Raw genomic sequence first — 14,639 nt, forward strand, 5'->3', positions numbered from 1 at the left:
CTTCTCATCTTTAATAAATTGAGATTCCAATTATCCAAACACTGAATTGATGTCTTGTAATTATTATGAAAATATATCTTCTTAGAAATGAATGACATTTTCATTTAGCTATATAAGTACACTTGCATACAACAACTTATTACTGTACATTGGTCTTACAAGTCTCAAATTAAAATGAAATTCTTTAAACTTACAAATATTATCCTTAACTTTGAACACATTTTGTTGTACTGTACTCTTATCCATGGATGGATATTGAACAAGAATATTGTTTAGGGTAAAAAACATTAATATAACTTTCATATATTTTCCTTAATGCAATTTAGTATTTCACAGATCTATAGAACATTAGACTATTTTGTTAAACAGTACCCAACCAGAATAACTTCATTTCTGAGGTACTGTACCATATCCAGTGAAAACAAATACAGTACATGTACTATGTATAGGTACAGTACAGTATAAAACATTTGTGTTTGTTTATGACTATAGTACAACATATATACTTAATGTTCTGGTCACTAAAGAAATATCGTATATCATCACTGACCAGTTAAATATCGTCCCTTTAAAGATTTCGCTTATAGGAACATTCCTAGCAAGATGCATCCCCTCCCTCAAAAAATTACGGTTTGTCAGTAAGCAAAGATACACACACACACACTTCCAAATACTAATGCTAAGCACATTTTCATCACAATCTCTTCATTTTGTGTTGAGACAAATATTAGTCAGGAACAAAGATTGACCATAAAATTTTGTACTGTAGTTGACGGTCGAGATTGTTTTCATATTTTAAGGTATGTGACCTGTGTATAATGGCCATAGCTTGTGAAATATTGTGGCTCAGTATATTAAGTATATCTTATATTAGTATACTGCTATCACATGAGCGGGATACACACACTATTATGTCACCATAGTATATATGTGTATCCTTATCTAGAGAATAAAGCCCAAGCTTCATAGGAATGTATCTAATATAAGATTTTGGTGATATAGTATGTAGCAATTTACTTTTGTAATACAAATATATGTACTGTATAATATATCTAAACCATACAAGTCTTGTCATGATAAACGTTTGTTAAGTACTATGATGTGTCAATATCACTAGTATCTACAATTTACTTTTGTAATACAAATATATGTACTGTATAATATATCTAAACCATACAAGTCTTGTCATGATAAACGTTTGTTAAGTACTATGATGTGTCAATATCACTGGCACACAGTATCTACATATTATAATACATTCCAGGTGACATACTGTACAGTATAAGTGTAAATACTTGAGAGAGAGAGAGAGAGAGAGAGAAAAAAAAATAAAAAGATTTGACTGACAACTGCTTTTAAACCAAACTAAATTCTCCGATAAAAATTTTCATGCACAAAGTGCTGTCACAAGATATGTAGGAACATGACTTTGTGCTCTAACTGGTTCCACCATATGCAGTATTCCACAATCTTATAATATACTGTACTCAATCAATTTAGAAATCAAATCATATGCAATTTCTAAAAATACTGTAGTTAGAAACAATTATGTAACACTAACGCCCGTATTATTAAACAACATCTTCCCATGAAGAAGGTCGTCGTGTTTCAACCCGAGCTTTAAACTAGACGAGTACTGAGGGACACTGCAGTACAGTACTTAACAGGGTGGTGTGGCGACAAAATGAACTAATTCCAAAATTATAAATGAATTTTATTGGAATTAGTTAATTTTTCCACTACACCACCGCGTTAAGTACAGTACTGCAGTGTCCCTCAGGACTCATTTAGTTTAAAACTCGGGTTGAAATACAACGACCCTCTTCAAGGGAAGATGTTGTTTAATAATATGGGCGTAATAGTCTACCTTTCAAAATATTCGATTTTAGATAAATGAAGCAGAGGAATTAGTGAAGACTAGTTATGGAAATGACTGCATTTGCAATGTAATTACAGTCATAATTAGTTTTACTTTTTTACTTTTATCCTTTTCACCACTGATCGTCTCGTTAGCTGCTTGGACGATTGGTCACGTCTCTGTTATGCACTGTTGGCAAGTACTCGGCATGTACTGGCTCTCTGTTAGACACTTGGCAAGTACTGGGCATGCACCAGCTCCTGAATATACCTGAACCTGCTGCAGTGTTGGTCAAGTCTGGTCTTGAAAGAACTCACACTCGGTGCCGTCACAACACTTTCTGGCAGATTGTTCCAAGAGTTCACAACTCTCACTCCGAAAAAGTTTGCCCTCAAGTTTTCTGGACTTGTGGCTTCTTCAATCTTGAGCTGTGACCCCTTGTGGGGCGAGTATCCGCCCAACTCCAAGTAAGGACACTCGACTGAGTAGTGCCCCTTGAGATGCTTATACACCTCAATTAGGTTGCCCCTTGCCTGTCTGTAGTATAAGCTACTAATGCATGAAACAATATATAGGGACACCAATCTATAGTTACAAAATCCTGTGCACTTTAGAATGTTTAATACAAACCTCACATTTCTGCTTAATCCAGATAATCATGACAGGTACACAGGTACAGTAAAAATCTTTAACTTTATCCTGATCTACAGTGTTTCCAAACAGGGCCATATTATACAAAAATTTTAAGTACAATAATAAATTATAATCATATTCTCTCAACAATTCTCTGCATAAAATTCATCTGTAATAATAGAATCCAAGCAGTTGATCTTGAAGTGTGTAATTCTGCACTTACAGTATCAACACAAAGGAGCATTTTCCTTCTAAGCCACTACCATCTTGGAATTGCCATTAGCATCCTTGTGGAGTGGTGTTGCAGAATTGGAGGAAGACAGATGACCATTCCTAGCCTCTTCATCATCAAAAGGAAACTCAACATCTTTTGAGAAGGATTGCTTACGATATTCTCTGATACGCTTGATGATATAAGCAATGGTGAGCGGTATTGGTGTCATGGTCGCCACTGCAATAGGAATCACCATTGTCACATCCCCTAGTGGAGCAAACTCTTGCAGGGCCACCTGGTGAAAGGAAGGGGTAGTAATAAGACTCTTGTTATAACTGTTACTTCCACCAAAATTAATTCAACTAAACTGTACTGTATGTACAGCAAAGTCACAAATTTCATTAACTAAAGTGGGGTGCTCAATGAGAAGTTATCTTTCATTACTGATAATACTGTACAATGCCATTCTCATATACGTACATCCATGCTTCGTTCACTGCTGTAATATCTATTAAAATATTACATAGTATTGTAAGATCTCTTTAAGATGGACTATATGGGGTGCTCAAGGCTGTGTCTGATTTGATAAATCTAGAAATTGACTGAAGTGTAACCTCCCCAGGTGCTTTCGAACATCATTTTGCTGAAAAATCCATTCCACTAACAAAATTAATGAGAACAATATACATTTACATTGCATTTAATTTTGTTGTAGCAGATGAATTCTTGAGGTGGAGGATGGTGGGGGCTACTTACACTTACAGTATGTTTATTAACATTTATATTGAATTACACTTTATATTCAGTTACACTTGTCTTTAGTATGCACTTAAATCTAGCTGATGTCATATAAGTACCTTGCTTCAGCTCAAACTCTGCACAGATAAAGTTCATGGATACCTCAGCATTAATTGTCACATATCAACAGTTTTTCTTCAACTGGTACAGTTCTGAGCCTCATTACTTTTCTCAGTGATTTTATTTTGTCTTTATTGGCTTTAGATACTATAATAATAAACAAGGAAAGCACTAAACATGAACAGAACACAGAGCAGTGGATGCGACAACAAACACACGGAAACTGACACCCTACATGACCTCCTATAAGCCAGAGGGTCTTACAGTATGTAGTACCGTACAGTAAAATCGTCAGAATGTAAATCCATACACTTTGAGTTCCACATACTGTTATGCTGATGAAGATGGTATACAGTCTTTCCTCGACTTACGACAACCCGGACATACGACGGCCATGGTCGTATAATTTTTTTTTCACAATACGTATTTTTGAGTCCCGACATTTGGTCGTAATGTGACGCCGTACGATAGCTTGGGCTGGGCCGCCTCGTGGTGTACAGTATCCAAGTCGTATCCCGCTCAGTTGGTGTTTGGCTGTCGTTGATGTTAGTGATCGCGCTGTGTACTGACAAAATTTTTATTTGTAATTCCCTTTAAAATGGCTGGCAAGCGTAAAAGTGAGAGTTCTCATGGTGCTGAGAAGAAAAAGAGACAGTCAATTACTTTTGAGATGAAATGTGTAGGCTTCTCTGACTCAACGATATCAACAATTTTGAAGGACAAGGAACGTATTCGTGAGGTAGTGAAAGGATCAGCACCTATAAAGGGAACAATAATAACGAAAAAAAGACAAGGTCCTCTTCATGAGATGGAAAAATTACTTGTGACGTGGATGGAAGATCAGCTGCAAAAGAGTGTACCCTTATGCCTTGTAACCATACAGGCTAAGGCAAGAAGCCTTTTCGAAAGCCCGAAAAAGCAGGCAGGAGATGAGTGCACAGCAAGTCATGGGTGGTTCCAAGGGTTTAAGAAACTTTACAGTTTGCATAGTGTAAAGGTGACTGGAGAGGCAGCAAGTGCTGATGTGGGTGCTGCTGAAGCTTTTAAGGAGGAGCTAGATCGTGTCATAGTGGAGGGAAATTAATTGCCTGAGCAAATATTTAATGAGGATGAAACTAGCTTATTCTGGAAGCGCATGCCTGAACGGACATACATCCACAGAGGCGAAAACAATGCCAGGATTCAAGGCATTCAAGGACCGAAATATACTTCTGTTGGGGGGGAATGTAGCTGGTTTCAAGATAAAGCCCTTCATGATCCATCATTCAGAGAACCCAAGGGCTTTTAAACATGTCAGCAAGCACACACTGCTAGTGTTGTATCGCAGTCATAAGAAAGCATGGATGACCCTAGCACTGTTTGAGGATTGGATCTTGAGTTGTTTCATTCCACGAGCCAAGGAGTATTGTCTGCAACAAGGGGTTGCCTTCAAGATTTTATTAATTTTAGATAATGCTCCGGGACATCCACCACACCTGGACGACCTGCACCCTGATGTTAAGGTAGTCTACCTTCCACCTAACACTACCTCTATCATCCAATCCATGGATCAAGGTGCTATTGCTGCTTTTAAAGCGTATTATTTACGTACGACCTTCACTCAGGCTGTTGCTGCTACAGAAGGTGCGAAAATGCTCAGAGAGTTTTGGAAGGATTACAACTTTTACAATGTACAAAGAACTTAGCTGCAGCATGGGATGAGGTTACAGGTCAGTGCATAAATGGAATATGGAAGAAGGTCCTAAAATGATATGTGAACAGTTTCAAAAGATTTAATGAAGATGAAGCAATTTCTGAGATAAGTAACAAGATAGTGCAGATGGGTAAACATCTGGAGTTAGAAATTGATAATGAAGATGTTGAGCAGTTGGTGGAAAGTGTAGCAGAAGAGCTAAGTAATGAGGATCTTACTGAACTGGAGGCATAGAAATTTGCAGAGGAAGAAGAGGGACAAAATGTAAAAGAAGAACCTGCACCCCCCCAAAAAGTTTTCAGTGAAACAAATGGCAGAGGCAGAGCAGGGCCGGATTCAGGAGTGGGCAAAGTGGGCAGCTGCCCAGGGGCCTCCACATATCAGGGCTGGTCGAGTTGAAACCACATGAATGACTCCAGTTCATGTCTCACTTTTGTGTGTGTGTGTGTTGGGAATTTGTACACTATCAATAAATATACAGTTAATTAAAAATTTCTCAATGTTCTAATTTCCTCAATATAACTGCATATGGCTTCAAAATTTTCCCGAGGGGCTTACAGCGCCCCCCGGAACTCCCATATATTTAGGCTCGCTTCACTCGCCACCCCACCCTCTTGGGTAGTTATAATGAGGGGGCCTCCACAGGACTAAATCCAGCACTGGGCAGAGGCATTTGCTACTCTTAAAAAGGGGATGCAAATGTTTGAAGAAATGGATCAAAATGTTGAGCATTTTGGAAAAGTTGACAGACTGATCCAAGATGCACTTGCTTGCTACCGGGAGATTTACAATGAAAAGAAAAGGCAAACTGTGCAGTCTAAATTGGACATATAGTTTTAAGAATACCCCCCACTGCTGTCTCCTCACGCCCTGCCACTGCTGCCTCTTCACTCCCTAAAGATGATCCAATACCTTTAACAAGCAAGTATGTCAGCCTGTCTGAAGAAATCAAACTTGATGACCCACCCAGCCCTGTCTCCTCCTTTGCTTCATCCAATTAATGTAGTCTCCATACTTAATTAAAAAATTATTGAGACCCCGTGTGCATTCAGCTGACTACATTAAAGGTAAGTGCACAGTAACAATTTATTCATTTTTCATTATCGATTACTTTTACTGTATTGTATTTCATTTTAGACTTTCTATCTATTATTTTCGCCTTTTCGACTTACGACCTGGTCGTCAGGAAGGAACCCCATCGTAAGTCGAAGAGAGACTGTATTACAGTTAAGTTCTGTGCAAAATGCACAATTTATCAAAAGTCTTACAAAGTCAAAAGTAAGAAAACCTTCAGTCTCCTCTTGGGTGAATAAGCAACTTCACTTCCATCACAGTGCAGTACAGTATATGCAAAGCTTCTATGATTTCTTCTCATACAGTATTTGAAAGTTGAAACTTCATTAACACTTCTGGCCTAAAATGAACTTCTATAATATTTAGTAAATTTCTAATTAATCTCTCTTCCAAATACATAATAAGTATAATTGCTATCCTTACCTTAAGAATGCCAATAGACAACCCAGTATTCTGAACGCCAGTCTCAATACTGATGGCAATTAACTCCTCCCAACTACGACGACAGATCAGGGAGGTTACAGCACCAAAGACAAACCCAAGCCATGGGAGCAACAGACCTGCAACTGCAACCTGCAAAAAAAAAAAATGGCTTTGTTACTGAGGGGTAACATTTGTCTAAACAAGGTAGTCTCATCTAAATTGTATTTTTTTTTTTTTTGCATCACCTTGTCTTGGTCTCAACTATACAGTACTGTACCTGTATTAGCAATCTAAACCTTACCATCTAAAGCAGGTACTGAAATAAATTACCAATCATAACCAGACCAAGACTTTGAGTTAACAGCAATTCTTTATGCCCAACAGTTCAGACTACATGTTATGTTGCAAATATCCATTTAAATGTAGTACGTACCTTAAAAAAATGGTGGGATAAGTATAATTTTTCAAGTTTGGTTTCATAATTAAATTGACCCTTTTCTTTATTGGGCTACTCAGGTAAGAAAATATTCACCTGTACATTTACCAGCCTTGAGCTTACAGTTTGACATAATATTTCAACAACTGAGCCTTAAGAGAAACAGCAGCAGGAGAAAGGAATAATGTACAATTTAATAACCTAGTCCTTTACCCTGTCTAGGGAACAAACCCAGAACCACTTACATACTGTACTTGCAGGGTAAATGCAATACTATCAAGTTTCAGTATTTTCCACCATCTCTTACAATCCTAATGACATGGAACAGTTACACTCAGTCTCACAAAAACAATTATAGTTTATCTATTTTAATTTAACACACACTGTACAATATCTTTCACTAAACTTCAAGAAACAATGAAAACATCATTCATCACAATCCAGTGTAAGTAACTCACCTTCCAATCAAAGAAGGAAAAAATGTAGAAATTGGCGTACACTCCAAAAGTCATCATGACGATGATGAAGATGATAGAGACAGGTTTCAAGAGACGCTTCAAAACTACAGCAACTTTCTGAGACTTCCACTGGATCAACAGACCAATAGACAATGGCAGGACAAGACCAACTACTAGCATGGCAATATTCTTGTAGGGAAGTTGTGAGAAGTGTCCCTCTGAAAGATATTAATAATTCTTATCATGTTTGTATAAATATTGTGGCCTCAGACATTATGCCTTAAAGAACAGATCCTTCATATTCCTTGTACAGTGAAAATGTATGAGATGGGAGTACAGCCCCCAAATTTGCTGGGATTAGGTTCTCAAAAAAATGGCCGCGAATCAACAAATCCGAGAATAACATTTGCGGTGTGTGTGTGTTACATTTTTACTTATGTACAAAGCAATGTATATTTCCTTTATGTGTTTGCCCTTAGGACAATTATTTCTTTTACCTGTAGTATTGTATTGTATATGTGTGCGTGTGTGTGTGTGTGTGTGTGTGTGTGTGTGTGTATAGACACATACACATACAGTACACACAAAACACATACAAATAAATAATACTCTAATTGGAAAATCCTCTCGCAAATAATCAGACACAAATTTAAAAAAAATGTGACAATTTACCCTCAAGTCCGTGCTCTATTAAGAAAGTACTGTAATAGAGTACGGACTTGAGGGTAGACTGACAAATTTTTAATAAATTTGTTTCTGGTTATTTGTGAGAGAATTTTCCAATTATTATTTATTTGTATGTGTTTTGTGTGTGTGTGTGTGTGTGTGTGTCTACACACACACACACACATATATTTACAATACAGGTAAAGGAAATTACTGTCTCTAGAATGAATGGCTTCCTGTCCCAAACGCAAAAATGCTGGCGACTTTAAAACTACCCACAGACATTCTTGGGTACATCCAGGGTGTCATCCGCGAATAACCGAGAACCGCGAAGTAAAAATCTGTGAACTTAGGGGGCCTCCTGTAGTGACTACGAATTACTCTCTCTCTGGATTTACTTTCTGATGCATTTATTCTATGCCATATACTTGTGAAAGTGCAAATTTTTACTATTTTATACTTTATTTCACTAACATCTTGATTACCTGTGTATCCCATCATTACATTTAAAAACCATTTAAATTTCACTATTTTAGAGTAAGACTACTCTTTGCACCTTTATTTACAGGACAAAACCCCACATTCATGCTTTCCTTTCTCCTTCATCTCTCAAACTCTGGTGTTTCTTAGCTGCATCTCTGTACACTGTTAAGTGCATTCACAAAGTTATAACATCTTTACTGTACCTTTGAAGATTGTGCTGGCAAGTGCATACACCCAGAGTGGGAGTGCCGCAAAAGCACCAACAGTTGATATGAAAGTCATAGTGACAGAAAGGTCAAGGGAGCCCCCTAACAAGTAGGTCCACATGTTAGATCCACCACCACCTGGGGAGCAGCCTGTCAAAAACAGCCCAAGCCACATTGCTGGGGTATCATAGAAGAGCCCATAACCAATGGCGTATGAGATCTGAAAGTGAAAAGATAACATATATAGTTCACTGAATATAATTAATATTGAAGATAATTCCCTTTTTATAGTTACAGTTCCATTCAGACAATTACAGTAAAGCCCTTTCACACTGAACATACTATATAAGGGAAAATAATTGTAATGAATCATGATATCGAAGTTAAGAGTCCTGTTGACAGGATCATTAATGATTGTGTCCTGACCTAATTGAAAAAAAACAATATACAAAAGCACTGCTGAAGCAAGACCTATTCATCAATGCAATACAAGTAAGTAACTCACAAGAGGCATAAACAAATACTGAGAGAAGAGGCCAATGGCAGGAGCTACTGGTCGGCATAACGTCTGCTTGATCACTTTAAGGTCTATGGCACAGCCCATGTTGATATAGGCCACAATCACCATTGCAATCACCACATGGATGAAGATCTTGTCCATCACTCGCTGTCCTCGCTGCACCTAAAAACATTACACAATTCATATTAATATGAGGATGTGAAACATTTCTATTCTTAATACAATACTATACAGTACAATATTTGTAACATTTACAAGAGAAAACTAAAAATATTTATGCTTCCTAATAAAAGGTCAACAACAGATAGCAAGAGTTATAATTTTACAACCATTTTCCAGACTTAAACAGGCTAAAAAATAGCCATAAAATGATGTTCTGGAGAAAATGATTTAATGTGTTATGAATTCATGAACTTTTTTTTTGGATTACTGTACATATGCCAGCAATGAAGGAAATGTTGATGAAATTACATGAAAGATGGCAAAAAGTTAAGATGTAAAATTTCCTGTGGTACATGTACAATATCCTTCTAAAAAACTCACCGAGACATCCACTGGTTTACTGACAAGAAGTTCATCATCTTTCCCATCACTAAGCACCAACTTGATCTTGGTAAATCCAAGGAAATTGCCGGTGATGTTAAATGATCCTTCAACTGAGCCATTTTCCATGTTCTCAGTGAGTGCAGGACTGAGAGGAATTTTGTTAGGTGCTATCTTGAGGTGGTTTAACTTGTCATCACTCTCATCCTAAATAAAAAAAAAATTAACAATTACTATACTGTACCTTATTTTTTAATTACTGTATACAGTAATATAATATTAATACAGGTAAAGTACTGTAAATAGAGCAATACTGTACCTAATTCTTAACATACTTCAAGTACTGTGCAGTAATTCTTTGAGGACAGTAAAATGAAGCTACACACTTTTTTTTTAATTAATCTATGAATTAAAGAATTAAGGAGAATACAGTACATATTTTGAAGAAACAACAAAAAAACAAAATAATGTGATGTTAATGATATGATTGGACCCTGTGTGGATAGCTATCATGGAATGAGAATGATGTACTTAGGGAAACATCCTCCAAGGTCACCCAACCTCACAGGTACATAGATCTCCACCAGACAGCAAGATACAAGTTGCCCTCAATTATTGCAGTTTCACGGGAACAAGCGTCATCGTACTGTACTGTATGTGATATACTTTTACCACCCAGATTTTGTTGATGCTGCACTGAGCTCAGGTTTGCACAAAGGTGACTGTACAAAGAGATCTTCATCTTTCCTGTGCATGAATCATCAAAGGAAAACATCTTGTGTGCCACAAGAACACAAGGCATTACTTGTGTACTGACAAAACCCATGAGCTTAAAGGGTCTTAGCAAACATACCCTAGTTGGCCACTGGTAAGCCAATAAAAAAAAACTTAGATAAAGACCTGTTGTTGTTTAGAGGTAGAGTGTAGCAGTACTGCCAACCCTTACTAACCTTAAAAAATGCTCTGGGTCACCCAACATACCTAAATTTATCTGCCTCCTGATATTTGAGTCATGTCTATGCCACCCAACACCACTTCCTTAATTCAACCGAAGGGTTGGGGATTGATGGCCACTTAAAATGTATTACATGCACTGTACAGATTTAAAATGAATATTACAGTCCCTATCTAAACTGCTCAAAGCTACTGATGGGTACTTGTCTACACTCACCTAATGACAGTCTCTCTTGAGACTACTACAATATATTAATTACTTATGTTCATTCAATAAAACTTGCAGGACAGTGCTGTACAGGTATTCAGTTATGAAATTGCTATTACTACTGTAATGCATAAAAAACTAAATACAGTACAGTAGTGTAAAATCTTCAAAAGGGAAATTTGGCCTGTGACTAAAAATGTAATCCCCCTTTTATTGGCTGTGACTAAAAATGTAATTCCTCTTTTATTATGTAAATCTATCTTTACTTATACAGTGGTCCCTCGGTTAACGAACAGTTTGATTAAAAAAATTTCTGTTAATGAATTAGCTCCCATAAGGATCTTCAATTCGGTTAATGAACAAAACTTTGATTAACGAAATCCTTACGACAAACGCGTTTTGTTCTGCACATCAGCTAATCAGCTGATCGGCTAGTCCGCCAATACAGTAATCGGTTCTATGCTTACATTCGTTTCCAGTGGAGTAAATATCAAGAAGGTTGTGCTCTTTAATATTTTTGCATTGTTTATATAAAAATTATTAGTCATTTTAAAATTTAGTTAACATATTGATAATATATGCAGTACAGGGAACTAGTTTTTTGTGTGCCCATCAGCCGCTTGACTCACCTGCCAAAGCTTCTGTTTAACTTTGTTTACAGTGGAGGAAACATCGTGTTTGTTGCTCTCTTGAATACAATTTTTACGTTTTTACATTAAAATTATTGGTCATTCTGAAATTTAGTTAACATATTGATAATATATAGTGCAGTGCAGTGTTGATTTAAATAAAATAGTCTTTAATTACAGCTAGTGAACTTAAATTTTTTTGGGTGAAATTACTGCATCAAGCATGGGTCCAAATAAATCTAAAAAGGCAATTTCAATTCAAGTGAAGCAGGAAATTATCAAGAAACATGAAGAAGGCATTAGAACCAATGTACTGAGTAAAGAAAATGGCATGTCGGCATCAACAGTGTCTACAATTATTGCACAGAAAGACAAAGGTAGTGTTTAAAGGTAGATCATGAATTGCAGAAACAGAGAGGTTGCTTAGTACAGTAGAAGTCCAAAAATACGGATGCCAAAAATCCAGACCACCTGAGAATCCTGACTTTTTGAAAATTCACTTTTTAAATTTAGCGGGCTTTTGGGTGTGCGCGCGTGTGTTTGTGTGTGTGTGCATGCGTGAGCTCCACAGCTGCACAGCGACAACAAGCGACCATGTGGTCGCCATTTTAAAACGAGCAATCAAACTGTGACAATGTATGTAATATTGTGTCCTACTCTTTCCATTTACCATATAAGTATAGCATACGTATTTACAAGCCCATAATAATGGCTCCTAAAGTAGATAAACTTCGTTATGTGAAGAGAAAGAAGAACACGTTGAAATTGAGTGGCAAACTTGAAATAATTAAGAAACTAGAACGTGGTGTGAGCAATACCGATCTAATGCAAACATACGACATCGGAAAGTCTACAATTTACGATATAAAAAAGGCAAAGAATAAAATTTCCGAATTCACAGCCTCGTCTCAGTATTTGCTAATGAATAGACTATCAAAATTTACCTGTTCATCTCTTCTTTATTCCTCCTTAAATTTAAATTTTAAAAGTACTGTCTGAGAATCCGGACCGACCCAATTCTCGAGCTGTCCGGATTTTCGGACTTCTACTGTATTTGCACTAAAGAAAAAAATGAAAGGAGATTCCATTTCTACTGAATTCATTTGTGAAAGAGCCAGGGAAATTTACGAACATTTGAAGGAAGATCAACCTAGTTCTTCTGAAACTGTGTTTGAAGAGTTTAGGGCCAGCAAGGGCTGGTTCGATGAGTTTAAAAAAAGAACTGCCATTTACAGTGTTGCTAGGCATGGCGAAGCTGCCAGGGCGGATAAAGAAGGAGCTGAAAAATTTGTAATAGAGTTCAAGAAACTGATGGATGAAGAGGACTATCCTCCACAGCAAGTTTTGAATGTGGATGAAACCGGACTGTTCTGGAAGAAAATGCCCAAAAGGACATTCATCACAAGAGATGACACTGCTTTACCGGGGCATAAACCCATGAAGGACCGTCTCACTTTATTGCTTGGTGCCAATGTTTCAGGGGATTTCCGACTGAAGCCTATGCTCGTATACCACTCTGAGAACCCCAGGGTGTTCAAGCAACAAAAGGTGGTAAGAGGACAACTTGGAGTTTATTGGAAGTCAAACTGTAAGGCATGGGTAATGAGACAGCTCTTTAATGAATGGGCAGTTGAGGTGTTTTGCCCTACTGTGAAGAGTTACCTCACCACCAATAAACTTCCTTTAAAGGCTCTTCTCCTTCTGGATAATGCCCCTGGTCATGACCCTGAACTTGCCAGCACTTTGGAGGCTCAATTTGAGTTTGTCAAAGTTTTGTTTTAGCCTCCCAACACTACATCAATTATGCAGCCAATGGACCAAATGTAATCAGCAACTTCAAGAAGCTGTATATGAATTAGATGTTCAGAAGGTGTCATCAGGCAACTATCACTGATCCTGATCTATCACAGGCACAGTTCTGGAAGATGCAGTACAACATCCTGGAGGCTGTAAAATTGATCGTGTCGGCATGGCAAGAAGTTTCTACTCGATGCCTGAATTCTGCATGGAAAGCACTGTGGCCAACAGTAGTCCATGATTTTGAGGGATTTGAGGAAGAAACAGAGTTGGACAAGAAGATTGTGTCCATTGGTCAGTCAATGGGACTCGAAGTGGAGGAGGATGATGTTGAAGAGCTTGTGATGTCTCATGAGCAGGAACTTTCTCATGAAGATTTGAAACAAATGGATGAGATGTTAGAAACAGACAGTGGTGAGGAGGAAAAGGAAAGTGATGACCATATGTTTCCTTCAGACTTAAAAGATGTTGTTCACTACTGGGAGATGTTTAGGAAACTGGCTTCAAGGCACCCTGATGTGGAAACAACAGAACTGATATTGTGTGCCGTTGAGGACAAAGTGGTCTCCTTCTTCAAGAACCAGCTAATGATCAGGAGGAGAAATGCCACACAACTAACACTTGACAGCTTCTTCTCTAAAAGGCATCGTGAGAAAGATGCTTCTCCCCAGTGTTCCTCTTCAAAAAGGAGAAAGGATTTTCATGTTAGAGAGTCTGTCAGTCCAGAGGTTCCTGACATTATTATGGAAGGTGACTCGCCTTCCAAGAAGCATAAAAATGCTTCTCTTCTCCCTTCTCCTCCTCCAACCCCCACTTCTAATTCCCATGATCATCATCAACCAGCAACATTCTTCATAAACACCTCAAAGTAAGTGTACTTTACTGCATTTTGTTTATACTTTGTATGTACTTTTCTGTGAGCTGGAACCAATAACCCATTGAAATAATGGATTCGGTTAACGAAGGACTCTGTGGAACGAATTGTG

At 37.5% G+C, this 14,639-nt stretch overlaps 1 protein-coding gene across 4 annotated transcripts in view; it reads right to left on the reverse strand.

The window, feature by feature from the left end:
• Positions 1-2,464: 2,464 nt before the first annotated feature.
• Positions 2,465-14,639, reverse strand: part of LOC121863258 (solute carrier family 10 member 6-like) — a 47,757-nt gene continuing 35,582 nt past the window's right edge. For all 4 annotated transcript variants that reach the window (XM_042361805.1, XM_042361807.1, XM_042361804.1 and 1 more), the window contains 6 exons: positions 10,066-10,272; positions 9,508-9,684; positions 9,000-9,222; positions 7,648-7,865; positions 6,754-6,903; positions 2,465-3,000 (listed from right to left, as the gene is read on the reverse strand). In XM_042361805.1, the coding sequence (XP_042217739.1) occupies positions 2,743-3,000; positions 6,754-6,903; positions 7,648-7,865; positions 9,000-9,222; positions 9,508-9,684; positions 10,066-10,272 (1,233 nt within the window). In that variant the 3' untranslated portion in view covers positions 2,465-2,742. The remainder of the gene's footprint in view (positions 3,001-6,753; positions 6,904-7,647; positions 7,866-8,999; positions 9,223-9,507; positions 9,685-10,065; positions 10,273-14,639) is intronic.

This window comes from Homarus americanus, unplaced genomic scaffold, assembly GCF_018991925.1.
Source record: "Homarus americanus isolate GMGI-L3 unplaced genomic scaffold, GMGI_Hamer_2.0 scaffold46197, whole genome shotgun sequence".
Taxonomy (NCBI): domain Eukaryota; kingdom Metazoa; phylum Arthropoda; class Malacostraca; order Decapoda; family Nephropidae; genus Homarus; species Homarus americanus.